This window comes from Chaetodon auriga, chromosome 22, assembly GCF_051107435.1.
Source record: "Chaetodon auriga isolate fChaAug3 chromosome 22, fChaAug3.hap1, whole genome shotgun sequence".
In the NCBI taxonomy this organism is placed as follows: domain Eukaryota; kingdom Metazoa; phylum Chordata; class Actinopteri; order Chaetodontiformes; family Chaetodontidae; genus Chaetodon; species Chaetodon auriga.
In genome coordinates, this window is record NC_135095.1 from 2,480,149 (window position 1) to 2,502,291 (window position 22,143).

General features: G+C 41.4%; 1 protein-coding gene across 1 annotated transcript in view; it reads right to left on the reverse strand.

Moving 5' to 3' along the window:
* Nucleotides 1–407: 407 nt before the first annotated feature.
* arhgef39 (Rho guanine nucleotide exchange factor (GEF) 39) overlaps nt 408–22,143 on the reverse strand; it is a 62,973-nt gene continuing 41,237 nt past the window's right edge. Inside the window, exons 8-12 of the mRNA XM_076722518.1 lie at nt 13,616–13,845; nt 5,087–5,175; nt 2,289–2,409; nt 1,554–1,651; nt 408–1,343 (exon numbers count right to left, since the gene is read on the reverse strand). Coding sequence (XP_076578633.1) covers nt 1,307–1,343; nt 1,554–1,651; nt 2,289–2,409; nt 5,087–5,175; nt 13,616–13,845 — 575 coding nt within the window. The 3' untranslated portion in view covers nt 408–1,306. The remainder of the gene's footprint in view (nt 1,344–1,553; nt 1,652–2,288; nt 2,410–5,086; nt 5,176–13,615; nt 13,846–22,143) is intronic.

A 22,143-nucleotide genomic window follows, 5' to 3' on the forward strand; every position in this document is an offset into this window, starting at 1 on the left:
AATCAATCAAATGAGACATTCCAAAAAGTGTAAATGTGTACAGATTGTCATGTTTGAGGCAGTAAAGCTGTGCGAAGAGTCCAGAGAAGAGCAGACAGTCATGTGACCTGCTGAGTGTCCGGTCGAGTCATGAGGAGTGTATGAGCACTGATCTCACAGTGTGTTCCCGTGTGACGGCAGAGGTGCTTTTGTTGCTATAATCAATAGTGTGATCGTTCATAAATAGAGTTAAGTGACCTAAATTGATGGCCCATATTACATTTGAACAAATACATTTCCAGTCATAATTATGGGACGTTAAACAATTAAACAGCTCATCAACACTGAACTCATTGTCAAATGTTATTTCATCATTCACCTTATTCTGAATGTCTTTTTATGTCATAATAGCATTTTTTTTTTTTGTTCCGGGAAAACTATGCTGTAATTAAATGAAAATAGACTTTTGTTATATGGGCATTTGGAAATAAAATATATTTCTATGATAAACTGAATTCCAATAAAAGAAAACAAAAATGAAATGAAAAAAAAAAAAAGTACAAATGTAACAAATGTAATAATTGCTTATCTTAAAAAAATGTTTCATTTTTGACTTTTTTATTAACATATATATTTTCTGAATGTTGTTGAATTTGATATTGGTCATTGTGGAGCTTCAGACCATGAACTGAATCTGGTAATTACAGTAAAATCCACACGGCATCAATCGAACACGAGCGCTTGATTGTTCCCTGCAGTCAGTGAAAAGTGAAGGCAGGTCAACGCCACAGTCACTCCTTTTTCAAAGAGCCGATTGGACAAAATGAGAGGTGTGAATGCTCCTGTTATGTGACTGGATGCTTTGACGTGTACTTCTTAAAAATGGGATGTGGTCCAAGCTCTGAGGTCCACCTGTCATAAAAGTTCTTCCTTTCTAAAGTCTCCCTGTAAACGCAGCGTAAAATGCTGACTGACTGAAGAGTCTGGTGGAGCGGAGCACTCAGTGCAGACTGGACAAAGCACTTCCAGAGGTGAACTCATGAATACACTCCTGCATTGCAGTGCTGGTGTTATAATATTAGAAGCAGCAGCAACATATTTCTCACAGTGTAACATTCATTAGATATTTGGTCTTTAAAGCAGTGGATCAAGATAGTTTATATTGCACAGGATGAGCAGAAGCTGAAGCTGCTGAGTAATAATCCAAACCTCTCCTGACTTCACGTGTTAAAAAGCCCAATAAAAAAGAAGCTGTTAGCAGCACAGCCGTACAGCTGCGTGTGTGTCATGTTTGGCAAAACTGGAACGCAGAAGTCAGTCTGGTCCATCAGAGGATCACACAGCTGGAAGTGGACACATCTGCACTGCTGGACACAAATAAAACATCTCAAATCATAGTGAAACACAAAGAGCCATCACTTTGAAATATGTGCTGCTGTCAGCAAGTCTCCGTGAAGCCTTTAAAGACCCCTCCAGACATGTTTTAAGGCATGTAAAAATACTCTGCTTTGGATAATGTCTGATGTGGTCTTCCCACAAAAAGTGAAGCAGCAATAAGCACAAAATGATCCCACCTCTGCTCTGGAGCATCACACTGCTTCATCCTCTTGGGGGAGCTGCTCTCCCACTCAGCTGACGGCTCCTGAGCGAGCTCACCGGTCTCAGTGCTCAGCTGAGGAGAGGGCAGAGACACGATTCATTTCAGTGGAAAATCAGGCAGAAGCTCTGAAAACTTTGCCTCAAATGAAAAATATTCTCTGCAACAGAAAATATTTGGGACTTAATTAAAGTGGACAAATAAATATTATATCACGGAGCCCCATTCTAACTGTGTTACCTTAATGTGGCGATGCAGAAAGTGAGAAAGTATAAAAAGTCAGCAGCAAATCTGTTTGAGGAATCATTAACATGGAGGTTAAAATCTTCTAATTCTATTTCTAATTCTCATTAATCATAAGGACACAGAATCAGGAAATTCAGTCAAGAAATCTGCATTTGAGTCAGGGGGCGAGTAAACAACTACGAGTGAGAATTGGGAAATTCTGAACATAAAGGTCTCAAATGAAGATAACTATTTAAAAGAAACTGGACAACATCTGAGGAGGTTTTTCAAAATGACAGAAGGTCCTCCACCGCGGCTAACAGTTGTAGGGGAACTAAAAAAGTCATAGCTTGGGGGACATAATTCCAGCGGCTGGGCCTTATCGCCAGGTTTCAGCCAGTTGTCGGTGAAAAGCAAGAAGGCCGCCTGGAAATGGAGATAAAATCATTAAAAATAAATGTCTTCAATGTGTGTGTGTGGAGCGAACCATGCTTCTCTTTCTGCTGGGGTTGCTGCTGCTTGGTGCGTCGTGGTTGCTGGCGGCTGAGCGCAGGGGTCTCCGGCACAACTCGTCTCTTTGCTGGACGACTGTCTGAGACTGCAGCTTCCTGTGAAGGCAACACACACCAGGTTAGATGATCGGGGTCATTTGAACAATTCAATGACTCCAGCGGTCCTGCAATCAATCCTCCATTTACAAAGCTTGTGATGTTTCTGTTGAGACTTGAGTGAGCGTTGGTGTCACGCTGGACTGCGTTCTCTTGAAAGGGAGTTCTACTGTTCTGTCCACCCCCGATTCACACGTCCAACTCAGAGGTGAACGTGTCTTCAGTCAAAAACACATTCTTCTTCTAGGCTGAAGTGAGGATCATAGCCACAAAGGGGCATATCACAGAATCTTGTGAAACAATAACATGATGTCATATCCCAATACATTTCCACTGGGAGTTAAAGATGATAATATAGATATAATGTCCAGCCCTACACTTAACATAGACATGAGAAATGGATCTTATGAGGTCATGAAGGTGGAGCGGGCCATGCTCTGCAGATGAAAAGGTAAGTAAGAGTTAAACTGTCTTTGGCCTTCACTCCGTCCCAGGTGGTAAAGTCTCAGCCTTCCTCACTGTTCACTTACTGTCACCACACATTGATCTACACACTAATGAAGACCCTTGGCTGGGAGTGTGTGTGTGTGTGTGTGTGTGTGTGTGTGTGTGTGTGTGTGTGTGTATTAATAATTTCTTTATCAAGAGGAGAAAAAACTATAATCAAGAGTAAAAACAGTCTTTAAAGGTCCAGTGTGAGATTCAGGTGTATGTTTCCATTGGTGTATAATCCTCTTCCACAGAGTCCGCCATGTTGCTACCGTAGCCCAGAACAGACAAACCAAACACTGATTCTAGAGAGCGCCTTTGGTGTTTTTCATGTTTTTAGTGGCCGCCGTGAGGGAGAATAAGGCAATGGGTGCTGACTTGGATGCAGTCTGCAACCTCGCTGCTAGATGTCGATAAATCCTACACACTGGACCTTTAAGCTTCCTCTGTAGTCACAGATAAAAGAGGGCAGTGATGTGACGCACAGATGAGTGTACACTATGGGTGTAAGGTTGGTACTTTGCCATTAAAAACAATCAAAGCACTGAAACGATGGTTACCTATCTGATATGACTTGAGCTCAGAAAACAATACGTTTTGAAGAGTAATTGAGAGCAACATCTGATAGATTCAGAGATGTCAGTCCAGGCAGTGTGTGTCTTTGTTAAATCAATAATTCAACTATGTGTGGACACACACACACACACACACACACACACACACACACACACACACACACACACACACACACACACACCCCTCAGCCCTCCACTCCTCCCCAGTGGTGTGAGGGCTGCTGACCCCTGGTCCTCTCAGCCTGTCCTCTCCTCGGTCCTCCACGAGAGCTAATTATACTCCCTGGAGTTTAGAGCCGTCAGCCTGCAGCCTCGACCCACATCTGCTGGGTGGTCTGAGCTCTTTGACAGCCTCCTCTCTTGCCTTTCTGACAAAGTGATAAACTAATTAGCCTGGCCGGGCACGCCGGGGTTGGGGCCCTCAGCATAGCTGGCCCTTACACATGGCAGGACTGACCCCGGACCCTCCTCTGGGAAGCAGAGCCACACAGTCTGAGAGTGGAGTTACTGAGGTCTGGCTGATCAATGCTAAGAGGCTGTCTGAGAGACAGACATGCCTGAGGTTCAGTTTCAGCCCGTGTCAAAGTTTTACTGAGAGTAATTCTATACCTACACACTCCAAACTCATCCCAGACTTTATTCTTTTTGTCAGATTATTTGATTAAATACAGGAAGTTCTGAACCACATGCTTTTCATCAGATAATGACAAACAGGAAGACATTATTTTAAAAATCCAAGTGATGAATCAACTGACCTCTGAGGCCCTCATAACCCACAATAATGCATTTTAGAGGGTAAATCTGGTGATAGTTTTTTTTTCCTTCTTGTGAACAAATCCCATAGAAACAATGAATGTATGCATGTATGTATGTAATGAATGTAACAAGGAATGTTTTGTTTTTTCAATATTCCTTGTTTATATTGCTTGTTTGCTATTTAATGTCTTTTTTACTGATGCCCTCTATTTGTAATACTGGAAATTTCCCCACTGTGGGACTAATAAAGGAATATCTTATCCTACTAACAAGGATTGTGTGTGTATTCAAAGCCCGTTATATCTTCTTCCTTGATGCCATAGAGCTCCACTGTTTCCAACCTCGACTCCACAAAAGTTGGAACGCAGTGTAAAAGTCATTGATGTTCATTGATTTTTATAAATATATGCTTATTCTGAAATTGATGGAGCAACAAATGGAAAGTTGTGGTGTGGAATGCTCCAAAAACACCTGTTTGGAACCTTCCACAGGTAAACAGGTTCATTGGTAACAGGTGATAGTATCATGATTGGGTATGAAAGGAGCATCCTGGAAAGGCTCAGTCGTTCACAAGTGAGGATGGAGAGAGGTTCACCACTTTGTGAACACATGATTGTATGAAGTGGACTGCACTTATATTACGCTTCTCCAGTCTATCATTCAAAGTGCCACATTCACCCATTCACACACTGATGGGACAACCATCAGGAGCAGTTTGGGGTTCAGTATCTTGCCTAGTGACACTCATAACACTCTTGTCCGTGAACACAGTTTGTTTGCAAATGACTGCATTTACAAGAAAGTGTGTGTGTGTGTGTGTGTGTGTGTGTGTGTCTGTATGCGCAGCAGGCACATACCTGACAGCTGAGCTCAGGCTTTGGTACCAGTCATTGAGATCCTCCTGGTTGCTGGACATCAGCAGAAGTTTGGCTCTAGGGAAGGTTAGCTGGAGGAGGAGGAGGGGGAGGAGGAGGAAGAAGGCAGCCGTTAGGACGTTTGTCAGCAGTATGGCCATGTCTGACTTGTTATGATGGGTGTGAGGTTCTACTGTGTATTGTGATGGGTGTTTCGATGGCTGTTATAGCCCTGTCATGCTGCCAATAGCAGCACAGCAAAAAGGCAGACTTCCTCATTCATTTCAGTGCAACACGCGGTGCTGTCGCTGCAACAGAAGTGCTCAGGGTGTTCTGGCTCTTACTTTTTCAGCTGCACAGTAGAAATGAATCCAGGTACACACGATGTTTGCCAATCAAACACACATTTCCACACTTAATAGGTAGAATACCTTGTAGCGTGTGCTTTGTAGTGCTATCCTAATTCACCTCATTAGGAGAAAATTGTTGCCGCTGTGATTCATTTTTCAGAGTACAATGCGACTTTAAAAAGCTTAGTGTTTGTTGGCACTGAAGAAATCTTTAAATTAGACTTTGTGGTTTACATTTCCACCTCTGCCCAGTGCTAACATGTTTCACCAAACCTTTGTTTCTATATTGCCTGAAATTCCTAATGATTGCCAGAGTTCACCCGGAGACAAAAACAGTCAATGAAGGCTATGCTTTAACACTTCACAGGAACAAAACACAAGCGTTTCACTCAGCCTTTAAACAGTCATTATTAGCTGGCCACTCGAAAAGAGCAATCAGTATTAGTAGTTGATGATTAATTCATCATTCTGATCAAGATCTGCTCATGGATTTCCAATTCTGGCAGACTTTTAAACTATTAAACACTTAAAACTTCCTTTAGAAATGTACAGTTACAAGGAAAAAGTGATAAATTTTTCAAAAGTGGGAAGGCAGAGTTTAGTCTATTCTTCAGAAGTATTTAGCCTTTTCAACTGTAAAGTGTTCCAAGTAAACGAGAGAAGAAAGAAATGTGTAGTGCTTGTGCCCTTTTTGTCATTCTAGTGTATCAACCTGATCATAAGTTTGCTCCATGATTTGAAAAGACGCATTAAGGCTATACATGTTTCCCAGGAGGCACAGGAATCATAACAACTGCAGATTTAACAGCTTTTGGTTGTATTTTAGTGGCCTGACCATCTGTTTGAGACCAATCGCCTGTCTGCAGCAGGGTTGAACCTGCAGTAACATTTCAAAAACAGTAGAGGGCAGGCCAAATCCAGGTAAAACCTCTTCTCCGTCAGCTCATCATACAATGAAACCTACTGCTGCTTTTCACAGGCGATCATCACCGTTAGCAGTGTGACTGAAATCTGACGCTAAAGAAAAACAGAAAAGTCGAGTAAAGTAACACAATCTGTTGCAATCAGGTCACATTTACAGCAAAAAATATTGTGTCCTGTGGGCAGCTGGCTAGAAACCTGGTCTCCGATCTCTCCTGGGCTCCACAGAGTGGCAGGATCCTCTTTCTTTGAGTCAACAGTAATTATCAACTCTCTCATTCACATTGCTAAAACCGGCCTCAGATTGTACTTGTCAAACAAACCAAATGATGATGTCCGAGCCCAAACAAAAGGGGCTTTTAGAGCCGCATAATTACACTGGGAAAGCCATTACAGAGGATCAAAATTAGGCCTTCACCATATTAAATGACCTTTCACATTCACCTGCAGCTGCAGCCTCTATACAGGAAACCAGCTTGTTGAGAAGTGACATATCGATCAGTTCCTTGTGTATGTGGACAGAACTTTATGCTGGTACAAAGGAATGTATAGCTCATCAGATATAATGATGTTTTTACTCAGGGGAAGGGGAGTGTCTCTCATTATACATTAAATAGATTAAGATTTCAAATGTACCATCATCAAAAGTATTATCTAATTACAGAGTTCAGTGAGTGGGGCTGAATAAAGTGCCGCATGATATTAGGCACTCGCCACTTGGGGGACGGCGGTTGATTTATGCACAAATAGATTCCACTTCTATTGCAATGCGGTAATTAGGGATTTGTCAGGAAATCTGACCCTCTTAGGTAGAAATTACTTTGTATAATAAGAACGTCAGAGCACGGAGCTTCATCGCTGCACATAATTTAGCTTGATTATTTATACATCAAAGAGAATCTGTCAGGGATGTGGGAAAATATTCAAGTAGCGAGGGGATATTAGCAGGAGGAAGGCTGCAGACGGAGAGAGGGGAGAGAATAAGGACGCTTGAGAAAGACGTAGGAACAGCAGAAGCCGGAAGATGAGTAGAAAAACGAGGGGTGCGCCACAAATAAAAGGCAGCTCCTGTGACCAACATGTTTGACCGAGAAGAAAAAAAAAAAAAAAAAAAAACACCGGAAATTTTAATAAAAGCGATTTTTTTTTTCAAACTTTGCATATAGATTGCCATGGCATTTTCAGCTGTCAAATTTAATTTGGCTTTAATTCTTCATTGCCCTGGATGAGGAGGGCCCTGGAGTGCTGACAGCCCTTTTCCTTGAGCTCAGGTAGGGGCCCGGGATCAATAATGTGTCCTTATGAGAAATTACGTGTAATGCTATTGAGTATGCATTTGGGCCTCGGTGGGATAAGAGGCTAATGAAATGCCATTTCTGCCATTAGATAACGTGCAGCGGGCTGGCGGAGAGCGGCGACAGGCTTGAGGAAGATGTATTTACTGGAGGGCCGGAAGAGATGGATCTGCAGCCTAATCTGATCCAGCAACTGAGAGATTCTGTTACAGCAGGCAGCATCGCTACACTCCCCAGCTCGCTCCCTCTCTCTCTCTCTCTCTCTCTCACACACACACACACACACACACACACACCAAATAATATAGCTCTGACTAATCTCCCCATCAGCAGCCTTTTCATTAGTCCCTTGAAGGATGCTTTTAATTCACACTGCTTTCAACAAATGAAGTCACACAGGCCCGGTCATGACAACATGTCCCCAGTCATGACAAGAGGATCATACTGCAACACACACGCTGGACACTCTGTAGTCTTATATATATACAAGGTTACCTAAATTCACCCTCTCGTCTGTGTTTGGTGCTGCATATTCTATTGGTAAAAATCCTTTTTCTGTTTCTATAAACTACTGAAAATTAGCAGATCACAACAGCCGATGAGGCAGGGAAACTATGTGCACCAACGAGCTGTCAAAGCTCTTACTCATAATTTTTGGGGTTAACCGAAAAAAGTTACTTGCAAATGAATCAAAAATAATTTATCAGTCAAGACTGAGGAATATCATAGTAAACTGACTATCTTTGGGTAAAGAACTGTTGGTCCAACAAGCAAAAACACTCAAAGGCATCATCTTGAGCTCTGGAAAAATGGAATGTTTAATAAACTAAACAATATTAAACACACAGATAGATTGATAATAAACGTGATTGTTAGTTGCAGCCCTGTTTTTCTTCAGGTGAAGTTCTCATATGGCTGCTTGTGTTTTGACAGCATTTTAAAATTTGGGAACTTTAATTTGTTTTGTTAAATGAATCTAAAAGAGTTGAGAAAAATATGTTTACATTTCTCAAATCCTAAAATTCCTGAAATGCTGATTCACATGAGACTGATATTATCAGATGATGTCTGTGTTAAGGGAAATCCAGAGTTTTTAAACACAATTTATGGCTGCCACAAAAGATCGTCTTCACATGTTCTGTCTATTTATTTTCAATCCTCTGAATTATTTAGTGCTCAGATCTCAATCTCAATGTGCCGAAAGACCAATTTGAAAATTAAATGGCAACAATTTTGATCATTTCTTAACTGCAGTTATTTACAGTTGTCAAGCAAATAATATTTGCTTGACAACTAAAAGCAGAGAACATTATTCTCTGGTTTCATGTTTTCAAATGTGAGAATTTGCTGCTTTTCTCTGTTTTGCATCACAGTAAGATGAATACCTTCAGGTTTTGGACTGCTGCTCCGACAAAACAAGACATATGACGATGTGATCTTAGGTTGTTAGAACTTCAGATTTTCATATTTTTTTCCATTTCATTGATGAAATGTTTTTTTTGACTAATTGAAAAAAAAAGACATCAGGTTAATTGATGATGAAAAAAATCACGAGGGGCTGCCCTATTTGAATTTAACGGCTAAAAAAATATTACAGGTGAAAAGAGATTTATTGGCTCCAGCTTCTGAAATATACCACATTCCTCAGTTTAATATCACTGGTGAATGCTAATGAAAAATCAGTTATTAAATTATAATTGCTTAATTTTCTGTCTAGTTTTATCATGCCATTAATTATCTCAGCCCAACTGTGTACTATTAGTCCTCCATAAATCAAGCTTCAATGTCAAAAAGCATCCAATGCTGCCAAGAGTTTGGACAGACTGCAGTGTGAGCAGGCTGTATCAAACCTCTACGTAGCTGCTGTGCATCACAGGGAAGCACATTAGCAGCACAACATAAAGAGCTCTTTGAGCGAGAGCGTATCTGCTGAAATGAATATTGATACCATGCAGCACTGGCACTAAACACTCGCTGCATAAACGCTTTGGTTACTCACTCAATGACGCGCGACTCATTCCTTTGAATGTTTCATGACAGCATCTACATCATTTAGACACAATTTGTCAGCCAGCAGCTGTACTAAGACCTGGGAGACGGATCAGATCGAGAGGAGAGACACATTAAAAGTTCAACTTTTGGGCTACTTCAACAAAGGTTTGAGGTGATTAGGGAGAAGAAGAGGCGAGGGAACAAAGGTCTTCTCTGACAAGCAGAACTAAATGACATTTCCATTCAGCGAGGCTGGAAAACATTCAGGAAACCTATGTTTGGCAGATTAGACAACAGCAACTGTCAAGGCCATAAGTAAGACAAATCAAAGCAACATACATCAAAATGGAAATTAAATAATGCCTCTGCTTAGGACTCACTCATGTGTATATTCAAATCAATGAACAGATGTCTCCCCCACCTGCTGCCCAACAAACACTCTGAGCATTTTTCTCACAACACATTCAACTTTTCCCACTTTGTCTTCAGTTACACAGACAATTACAAACCCTGTGTCAACTACTGTAGATGGTCCTTTGTCACAAACACGTGAAGAAAACTGAAAGCTCGGCGATCGTCAGTGACTTCTGCTGATTTGTCATACATGTTTGTTTTTTTTGTTTTTTTTCATAGTGTATTGTTTATTTCCTGTTTTTTTTTCCCCAAGTGTATCAGGGCTGCACCCTTAGCCATACTAAACTGATGACTGGAACTGCTCCTCCTTGGTGAGGTGTCTGATCGGTGGTGAGGTCTCAGACGGTAGTAGTGATGATGATGATGATGATGATGATGATGATGATGATGATGATGATGATACTACTTGCAGCTGGTTTTCCGTTTGGGTCAGTCAGTCTTGAGCAGGACTGAGTCAGTTCCGAAAAGAACTGTTGACAGTAGTGGGTCATCGCTTTGCAGCTCAGTGGTTTCATGTTGTTAGTTGTCAGGCACATCAGCTGGTTCCACATTAATTAAACAGTCTAGCAAATATGCTCAGTTTCTTTTGTTTACTTTTCATGTCCCTAAACCTCTCACCAAATGCCTGAAGGAGGTTTTCACACTCACCAGCATGTTCAGATGTCATAGCAGGCTTTTGTTCTTGCAGTGTTCCCACTTTCCAGTTGCACTCGTGACAGCTTTGATTTCTCATCAAATGATTTCACATGTGAGAGCAGAGAGCTGAGAAGCTGGCTGGAGCTTGAGGTTCAGCTCTGAGAGGTACTTGGTAATGTCCACCATGAAGGCCAAATCACACAGACGCTTGCTGTCACTGAGTTTCCGTGTCAGGTTTCCTTTCATCTCTTTGAATTATTCCAGACAAACTGACAATTTTACTTTCCCCGGTGCTAGCAGCTCTGCAGCAGCAACAAGGCACTCCCTCACAAATTCTCCCTCTGAATGAGGTTTCAGCTGCTTAGCTATTAGCTCACTCACCACAAAACTTTGCTGAAAAACACCGTCTCTGTCAGAATGTGGTCTTGTGAAAGCTGACTGTCGGGCACCCAAACTCTGCTGAAGAGCGTTGACTTTAGCCAAGCGCATTTGTCCTCGCAACGCATCCAGTTTAGCATGTTTCGAGCTGTAATAACTCTTGAGATTGTCATTTTTCATCACTGTTCCCCACAAACTAAGTTAGGCACACTGGCTTGACTTTTCGTTCAAAAAAAGAAAGAAAAAAAAGTCTATTTCTCTTGGAAACTAAAACACTCCTCATCGACTTTTGTTTTCTTGAAGTGTCAACCGCTAGGTGTGTTGTGTTCAGGGAGCACACGTTAGCCTACTAATTAATGTTACTCTCTTTATTGCTGAAAAAAAGCAATTGTTTTTTTGTATTTATGAATTATCTCACAGGCTGGATCAAGTGGTCCTGCAGGCTGTATACAGCCCAGAGGCCTGAGGATCCCCACCCCTGCTGCAGGACAGAATACACAGTCCTCGTTTTTTGTAGGAATATATTCTTAAGTTCATCTGAAATGTCTGAATAAGACATAACAAGCTGTGAGAATTCAGCTTTGGAATACTTTTTTACACAGAAGGAGACCTCTATTTTGTACAGTGTTATTGTACTATGTAGGTATAACTTGTGGTTAGTATGGAGAGGGAGAAGGATTACAGAGTGCTACAGGGATGATGTGTTTTTGCCAGCAAAGCCGAAAGTTACTATTGCCCTGACAAAAAGCCAAAGGGGTTTTTCCTTTGGATGTTGGATTATTGCAGAAAACACACTCTGTCCTGAACAAAAGTTTAGGATACTTCAGTGTTTTCTTCAGTGATATTGTAACAGGGTAGTGTGTATCAGTACCTGTATTTCACCTGACCTGTGTGTGTGTGTGTGTGTGTGTGTGTGTGTGTGTGTGTGTGTGTGTGTGTGTGTGTGTGTGCGCAGGGGCACTGATTGGGTGTGTAGTGCTGTGTGGGTGGAGGGACTTCACTGCTGTGAGCCAATGGCTATGGTGTGGTGGTAATTGACGACAGGTGCGAATTAGGTGCTTCACTCAGTCGGGGTATTTAAGCTGCAGGCTGCAACTACTAATTTCTTTTAACTCTGTGTGTTCTCCAACCTGCAGGTATGTGTGGCTAGGAAAAGGGACTATACTGGTTACCTTATTTGTAAAATTAACTATGTGAGTTTTGTCGTCCTTTTCTTGGCGTCTTTTAACTCTGTGTGTTCTCCAACCTGCAGGCCGAGGTCCCCCCACATGCTGCAGCCTGAAGGCAGAGTTCGGCTTCTGTAAAGGCTGAAGATCGATGCCAGCCTAGTTTGTGGCAACAGCCTGAAACCAGCCATCAAGTAAGGGCTATGTGTGACAACAAACTACAGTCATAGAAGCAACCAGTGTGCGGCTACAGTGGACCTTGGCCTGCTCTCCTCCCCCTGACTTGGCGAGTAAAAGAGACATTCCCCCTCAAGACCATTAGGCCTTAACTCACTCTGTTTTTCTTAAATGTAAATAAATTGTGCTTTTTAATCTATCTTAGTGTTGTGATTGCTTTTCTCTCCACAATTCTGGTGGTCAAAGTGCTAACCTGCAGACCCACTACAAGTTTCCCAGTGGGTTGCTACAATATCATCTTCACAATTGAACACCACTTTTGTGACTTTTGAAGTGTACATGCAATCACCAGAAGTAAAAATTAACATCAGGCTATAAATGAACTACAGCACATAATTCCAGTGTCCCCAGCACCAAGATTCCAGCTACACTAAACTATACACACTTTGCTTGATACATCTACAAGTTGGAAAGTTTGAGTGAGAATAGTTTGCAACAGTGTGAGTATAAACACAACAAAACTGTAAAAGCAGAGTAGCCAGAGGATGAGTTTCCATCTTTGGTGTGATGATGTTAATATCCCCCAACCTCTACAGTCACAATTAGCTTCTTGTCAACAACTGCCATTTTTAAGATGCGTAAAAGCTTCAAAATTCACAAGTAGGGTATTTATTGATGTTCTCTGGAGCTTGTATTAACCACAGACCTTATTTCAGGCATCTAACAAAAACCTATTCAAAAAACCAATTGACCTCGAGACAAGGGAACCAGAAGTGCAACAATGCTAACTCATTTTCCAGTTTTAGGACTTATTCCTGCAGCACTAAGTCTTTCAATGTATACAGGGGCTTGTATTGTATTACAATAGACTTGAAAAAATGTAAATCTTTCCTTTTAACTAGTTTGGGGAACATATTGAAGAAAATTGAAGGCTAGAATGAAAAGTTTCCTGCTGTTTTCCTTGTGTATTGTATTGTATGTATTGTTCCTCCTTCTAATATGAATTTTCAGCTACTGTCCATTAATAAATAGGTACTCCATTCATTAATCCTGGTTTGTTAATGTTGTTTTTCACTCTCCACTCTGACTGAGCTGAACACCATCTAAAACGATATTCCATAATATCCTAGAAGCTCCAATGTTTTAGAAAGAAACTTGTCATACGAACAATGTTCAGGTAAGCAGTTATGGACTGACACTCACGCTGAGCAGGCCGCCCTTGCTCCTCGTGTGGCCAAACACCTTCTCCACAGTACAGTCCTGCAGGGGGTAGGCATGCTGGCCGGCAAACTTTTCCCCATTGTTTGGATGCAGTGGGCTGCAGCGCTTGGCCTGCAGCAGCATGTCAGAGAACAGGAAGAACATCTTGGGCTTAGCATCTGCACCTTTAGGAGGAACCATGTTCAGCCAGCCCTCACGGATGTACCACCTCCCTGTAAGAGGAGGGAGAAACAGACAAAAACATAAACAATCATTATCTTTGGCTGCTTGTATGGATTGTATGGAAGCTGAAGGCTTTCCCAGCATGCAATGAGACATCTGGGACAGATCTCATACCTAACACAGAGAATGATTGTGTCCATTGGCCATTTAAAGTTTCCTTGCCACCTGACAAGACATGGGGCTTCATAGCATTTGATCAAATCTGAATCCAGTTCAGAATCTGCTTCTCGAATCTGAATCCTTCCAAATTCCTTATCAAATTTGTTTAGGTAGTTTGTTTAGTAGGGAATGATGACAGCATAGCTAAGCCATGGAGATTCAACTGCTGAATGGGTGTAAGACTTGCACATATTTTGTCACTACGCTGTGACATTTATTAACCCTGTCCTGAGTGATTTTTACTCTTGCTGGAGGGAAAACAGTGTGTGCTCCTCACTTGGGGGCTGTGCTGCAGCTGCAGAAGATAAAGTAAAAAATAACACAGTAGGCATAATACATATTTTACTTTATCATTAAGCAAATATCAACACTGATGCAAGACTTTTGTTTTTTTGTTCCATTAATTATTTTGGATGGTCTTAAATAGCACAAGATGATGGGTGACTTACACTGCAAAATACAACATAATGTTTCATACCAACACCTTTAAACATTACGAATAGGATTACTAGGAGAGACATTCATTGGTGCAACCAGATTTTTGTAACAGGTTAATCTCTGTTCAGCTTATCTTTATTAGCAAAGAAAAATGTACAAGACATTCTGGTTATCATTCGCAGGTTTCTCATTTTTAGCTGGTGCTGACTGTTGTTTCTGGCAAAATGACATAACCAGCTGCAAATTATATCAGCTGTAGCTAATTGACATTAATCCCAAAAAGGGTTGAAATGAAAGTTTTGTCTGCTTTCTGCAAACTGGTGTCTGGACTCAACAAGACCAACAGAGAGGCAACTCTGAGCGCTAGCTTATTGCATCATGTATGTGCATCAGTACGTACAAACAGCAAATGCTCTAGTCCCAATTTGTGAAACAAAAAAGAAAAAGTTCCAAAAGTCAGAAGGCCAGTTATTTTTGAAAGCTGAAACAGATTCAAATTTGATGTAGGATTCAAACAAATTCAGATTCAATACTGATTTGGGATTTGACAAAACGCCAAACAGCAAACTCACGCTGACACATTTAGATGGGCCACCAATGCAGGTTTAACCAACATCACGACGTCTGTGTAAAAGTGTTAACAATCATTCTCCTCAGCATCAAATTGCAGAACTGCAGAGAACAAAAATAACGAGACTAACTAAGCCATGCTGAATTGAAAAGATAAATGAGGGCTGTTTGAAGGGAGCAAAGACGATGAGAGAAAATCTAAGACAGACTCAGTGGGAGGTAGGCATGTTGGGGTGTGGCGGCTGAGGAAAGCTCCCATATCTTTCACCGTGATTGGCAGCAGCATGATGATAGCTAATAAGCATGAGGCTGACATTTGGATAGATAAGATGAAAATTCAGCTTGGGTCCTGGGTGTTTTTGTAATTGCCCCAGCCAGTAGCCTGTGATTGCAGCTAGCCTGAGTGGCCGGAGCTGTGCCTCTGGGGCTCAGAGAGGACATTTTCAGCTACAGACAAGCCCACAGAGATTAAGTGGTGGGGCCAGGCAGGGGTCAAATTGCTTTTAAAATGCCATGGGTCTCAAACGGAAAAACAGTCAAGAGACACCCCATGACTCTCTCAGGTGTTGTGTGGAGATTGGAGCAGTGGTTGTGATCGTTCTATTAAATATGATATAAATAAAACCCTGTTTGAGCCTTATACAACCCTTTAAAGACTGAGCAAGTAGCATGTTTAATGACACTCAGTCCGGTCTGTCATCTCAACCCTCCGTTCAGGAAAATCTGAACAGAAGAGAAGAGTAGTCGGAAATGTCTTCACACAACAGAAGCCTCACACCCTCAGCTTTTTCACAATTAACTGACTGACCTGGGGCTTTTATCCTTTTGGTAACTGTGGTTACCAGACAGGCCTATTTTCTGGTTGCAAATGAGTTTTCTGGCCTCATAACTGCAGAGGAAGGACATTTCATCAAGTTGAATGTAATGCTTTAAGATCATTTTAAGAGGTACAAATGTCAGGAAGAGGACTCCGGTGGGATGCCTACAAAATGGAGAATCCCTGCTCCACTGAATCCCCATCATTCTGCAGGGTTATGCAACAAATTTCAAGTCGTAGTCCCTTTATGCTACTCACAAAACAAAAAAAATGAGTGAATAAATAAAAAGTCAAAAAAATAAACTATTATTTAATTATGAAGTGTGGAGGGTGAATTGAGAAGTCTCACTTTGGGGACACATTTAATACTAAAACAAAGAGTCAATTAGTTCAACATAAAATTAATAAAAATAATATCATTATTATTATTGTTAAAATGGTAGAAGTGGTTTTGAGACCAGTTCTGGACATGTAAGTTCCCATAGACAAGCTTAGATGGGCATGAAACAGTACAAAATATAAACAACTGCATCGGACAGGACAATCAGGTGTCTATACCCGTGTAGTGTGACACGCCCCACGACACCCCGGCCAAAAGTCTAGCATGTCCAAATTTTATGTTTCGACACACCTAGCGTGATATCTCCAACAACATGTTCCTGACCGTCGACCAATCAGGTGCTCTCTCCTGACTGCAGTCAGGTAACCATGGCAAAGAGGAGGAGGAGGTTGCTGCTGTCAGGTTGGACAAAGAAAGAGGGGAAAGTACCCCTGACTATTTGACGTTTCCTCAAGGGAGAGACTGAAATAGTGGAAACTCTTCATCAGTCAGGCGAGTAGCTGCTATACGGTCAAAACATCATCCCCGGTCCTAATTGCGGGAATATGCTTATCATTACTCTAGTAGCATACGGTTAGCTAGCTTCTAACTCCAGATCTAACATTAAAGTAGCCTGTTTAATGCGGCCAACACAGGCAAGCCTGCTCCTTATAGAATAAATAACTAAGGAAATAAAATAACTATATCTGAAACTCGTATTCGTCATAATTGTTATTCAGATGCTGACCAGTAGATGCATTAATAATGAGCGAATGGGCCAAAGTCGACACCGCCAGCATCACATACAACGCTTCTGTCACCATGATCAACAGTTGTTTCACCTGCCTGCCCGTGACCATCGTCAAAGACAAAAATACTGTGTAGTCTGATCCCAACATAACAGCACATACAGTGCTGCAAATGTTTATTAGAATCTGCAGCTTAAAGCAATTCATTTTTGGATTCTGGGTCAAATTTAGATTCATTCAAAAACTATGGTGCTTGCTCTGCCCACAAATTCAACAATGAAGCATTTTGGATTCACAAACTGTTCTGATTTACACCATAAGCTTGCTTCTTTTCCATAGCAATGACTGCTGAGGCTCATGGGTATTGCAGTATTAAGAGTCATGAACCATGCAAACTGATGGACAAAACAGGATTTTGAGGAAAAGAAATTCAAATACTTAAAACTTTTGGTCATAACATAATCCTATTGGATCATTGCATAATCAGTGAGGCCGCCATGTTCAGTAACACTGAAGACAGTGTTATTTTTGGACTTTTATCAGAAATGCTCCTTTTCCTCTCAGCCAGCTGGAGGGGCATGTCAGTATAGTACTTATTGACAGCAGCTAGTTACACCTACGGTGCAACGTGTCACGGGTACACATTATGTTGTTAGTGGTATTGAAGAGTAAGGAGCACACAAGCATCTAACTGAACCCAATCGACAGTTCCAGGTACATTTACATGCTGAGCAGCTAATCAGCTATCTAGTCTGCAAACTGACGTTAGCATTTCATGTTACCATGTCTTTTTTCTTGTTGACAAACATGTTTGTAAGGTAGACAAGGAGACCTCTGTCAAAGTCTGTGACTCTTACTGCGGTAATGGAAAATGGACTGTATTTATACAGCACTTTTCTATTCTGACGACCACTCAAAGCACTTTTTACAACGCAAGTCTGCATTCACCCATTTATACACACATTCATTCGCCGACGGTCTAGTCCACCTGCTCATTATGAGCTTTTAACCATTCACTCACACACACACACCCATGGCACTGCATCGGGAGCAATTTGGGGTTCAGTATCTTGCCCAAGGATACTTCGACATGTAGACATGATTGAACCACCGACCTTCTGATAAATGGATGACCGCTCTACCTCCTGAGCCACAGCCGCCCCACTGCTGTCTGACTCATTGTGACTGTCTGCTCTGCATATGAAAGAACGCAGGAGAACGTTACTGCTTTATGCAAGATTGACTGGCTGTAGCAAAATAAGGTCTCAGCATAGATGGATATTGGAACAGTAGTCCATCAACTTCATGCAAAATTACTATAATATAGTATTATTCTGCGATAATGGAATATGTCACTTCTATATAGATCATTTTTAATTCACGTATGGGCAGGAATGTGTTATGCCTGAGACACACTGCCTGTGTGAGCAGCACGTGTGTTGTGGAACCTGTTGCTTTTCATTGGGCACCCTTTAGAGCGGCCACATGGCCCGCAAGAGCGGCACATCATCTATTTTTGCTGCATGATGCAAGCAGTTCTCAGCAAAAACAGACCGTGAAAATGATCTGTTGAGTCATATCGACATGATAGCAATCTGTCAAGATAGTTTCAATGTCTGTATCGGTAGAATACATCAGAGACATGAAAAAATATCAGGTGAAGGACAGTGTTCTCTCTCTCTCTCACTCACTCACTCTCTGAACGAGGGTAAACAAAAATCACATCATCATCATCATCATCATCATTACTAATGGCCACTATCAAAAGCAAACTCAAAAGAGGAAGATGGGGCTGGCAGGAACAACATGGCAGCAGCTCAGTGAGGTAGTCGTCACGCACAGTTCGAGGCAGGTATTACATCTGCTCAAGCATCAGAATGCTGCCAGTATCCAGCATGCTAGAACTGATGCGTTTCAGGAGACACCAAGTGTAGTGTTTATCCAGACATACTGGGATCTCCCTCTCCTACTCTCTCAAATTATACATCTGACCAGGAAGTGTGTGCTAAAGGTGCACGTCTACATAGCCAGTCCTGAGGCTTCAGTTTATGTGTTGAGGTACAAACGTTTGTACTCTGGGGAAAATAATGCTGCAAAAATAAATGGAAATTAATTAGCGCACTGACTTTGTTTCTAAAAATGGTTTCTTATTAACTAAAACTACATCCAGTGCCATTTTTCAAAGTAACCAGGGTTTTTCTAACCTTTTAAGTTTTATGTGATATTCCTAATCAGACCCCCTGATCGTCAAAGTTGACAGCGTCAGAGAGGCTGAATATGCTCTGTGTGCGGAGTTTCTTTGTGGACCAGGCACACTTCAGACCCCCTGCCTAGATCTGACCATCCACAGTGCTTTGAGGCAGCAGCAGGTTCAAAGAGCAGGAAGTGCCAAGCACTCCTTTCCATGTCCAGGCCTTTCAGATTCCCTTGTCAAAGAGCACCTCTGCTCTACTACAAAGTCTTTTGGGTTGGACCAGGTGGGGGGGCTGAGGAAGGTGGGGTAGGACATAAAGATTGATCTACAAAGGGTCCTGTTCCTCCTGATGTATCCGAGGCCAGAGAAATAAGAGATGCAGAGGGCAGCTGCTGTGGCAGGATGAGTGCAACTCAGGTTTGGTATTGGTAAGCCAACAGTCTTTCTCGAATAGTTAAGCTATTGATGATAAAAGCAAACAGAGGAACTCAGGAATGTAAAGGCATAAACTAGACTACAGCTGAAATAAGTGATTATTTTCATTGTCTGTGAATCTGCGGAATCTACAAGTGTGTGTGTGTGTGTGTGTGTGTGTGTGTGTGTATGAGACCTATCTGTCTCCAACAAGATAGCTACATTTCCAAATTGGGTAAAGTCAAGCCAGACATCTTCACAGTGCATTTGAAATCACAAAAATGGGAAGTAAAATATGCTCGGGAAAACACATCTTGTTATTGTAGGTGCAACATCTTAAATGGCATCAATATTTATATCAAATAATAGATTTTAGCTTGCATTAAGTCAGTTCACCTCAGGGCACTATCTATCCAAAAAGTAAAATTGCTAGCAAATTGAGTAGTCTCACCAAATACACTTATTTTTATACTTGCTTGGATGTGCATGTGTTGGGTGCATGGCAGAGTGTGTGTTGTTGTTATGCTTCTGTATGTTCCACATGCACGAGCACAGGTGTTAGTCAGAAACAAAGAAACTAGCGGTAGCTTTGTGTGTGGCTATGTTTAAGGCCAATTCAAGGTACAGTATGTCCGTGATCCATGTAGGATAACGGTGCCAGGTTACAAAAGAAGATAGTTTGCATGAAAGACCCTCTGTGAGTGTAAAACAACTGCTAACCCAATACCATGAAAACACATAACCACAATAAAGCTAAATGAATAACTTTAACGGGGACACATTATGGAAAAAGTCACTTTCTCAATGCTTGTGCAAATACATTTGGTTATATAGAGTGTCGACCCAGCAACAACATGTGAAATACGGCAACCCAGTCAGTTTTTAGTCGGCTGGTTCAGTCAGAAATCATGGGATTCAACAAGCCATACAGGTATGGCTCCCCATCCTGTGTAAAGTGCAGGCTCATCCTGCACTCTGTATCATCTGAGTATCTCTACCCAGGACTTGAGAACTACCTTATTGAAGGTGTGTGTCTTTTCTTTTTCCTCACAAGCAACGCAGCTGCTGCATTATGTTGAGGCTACGAGCTAAGTATGGGAACTCTGTGGCATTCTGTTGTTGGTCGCGCAGACCAGCACAAATTGCAACATCTTCCCAGAACCTCAGAGAACAGAAGAGCTACGGATTAACTTTATTTTTGATGGAAATGTACCTCAACACCAGGAAAGCTCATGTGCTTGCAAACCATTTTACTTCAGACTGCTTTCTCAACAGGGGCCAGCACAGAAATAATGAAGGTCAAGGATGGATGGATTTCCAAACTTGGAAGCTCTAAGTTTTGCTATTTTTGTGTTGCTTTACTGTTTATCTTGCATTTTAGCCTGTTGAACTTGGTATTAGTATGTTGCGTGGCTAATCTGGCTGGCATCTATTGTAGGCTCACATGCTGGAGCAATGTTGGAGTATTTAATATTGAGGAATTTGCTATAATGTAAAATTGCTATGTATTTGTGTTATGCTATATTGCGTGGTGCTCATAAGGAAATACAATTCTGCTATAGTTGTCAGAGCTACTGTGTTCTGCAAAGACTGGTGCTGGCAGTGCCTCAGGCCTTTCCAACATCCATACCAACAAAGACACCTCATCTACTCAGCTACCTTTGACCCTGCAGACTCTGCCACAGCTTTGACAGAGATGACAGACATGAGTTACTCAAACATCCCTGTGTGTAAGTATATATCAGTTGCCGAAACTAATGCAGTCGAATTCAGTGTTTGAACCTTTTCTGTAATGTTATTCCAGGCTCAGTGGCAGTCCTTGTCTGTTGGATAGTCCAGTGATGTGGAGAAGCTGAGCCATCACCACTGAGGCCCCCCACAGTGTAATCCTATGGTTCCAAATAAAGATCACAGTAGGTGTAAAATGTAAGTAGAAGGAAAAGCATTTTCAGTGTTCAAAATAATTCACGTGAAATTAGATCATGCATTGCAGGAATTACTCTAAATACTAATATAAAAATGATTAAAAAAAAAAAAAAAACCTTTCCAAAAACTCATCATACAACAACCTGAAAGTGATTCTTATAGAAGCCAAACAAAGAAGAAATGTCAGTAACTACATTTGAGCAATGAAATACATAGTTTGGTTTACCAAGCTAGATTCAAGAATGACACAATTACAACGGGTGGGTGTCCTACACGCTTATCCTTCATTCGCTGTAGGCTACAACACATCTACAAATGGTTGGTCCTGATAAAACTTGACAGTATAATGTAAGCAACTCTGAATCTGACATGTTGTACAGATTATCCGAGTAACCTGATGAGGTTTGAGGTGTTCCACCTGACTGTCCTGTTTGTTTGTTTATTGTCATTCATCGATATACATAGCACACAGCTGACGGAAATCTCGTTCCTCCTGAGGCTATCAAGTTACAGTTACAGAAAGTCAATAGAGGAGAGCGTCGATTGTTTACATAATGACTTCCATTTCACAGTAAAAGTTCAATTTAAGTCACACAATGAAAAATTCATGTAGTTCTAATGGTACCTATGTTACTATCGTTTAAGAAAGCCACATGCTCGCTGTATACCGAGAAGAACAGTCTACCTGAAGACTGTAATGCC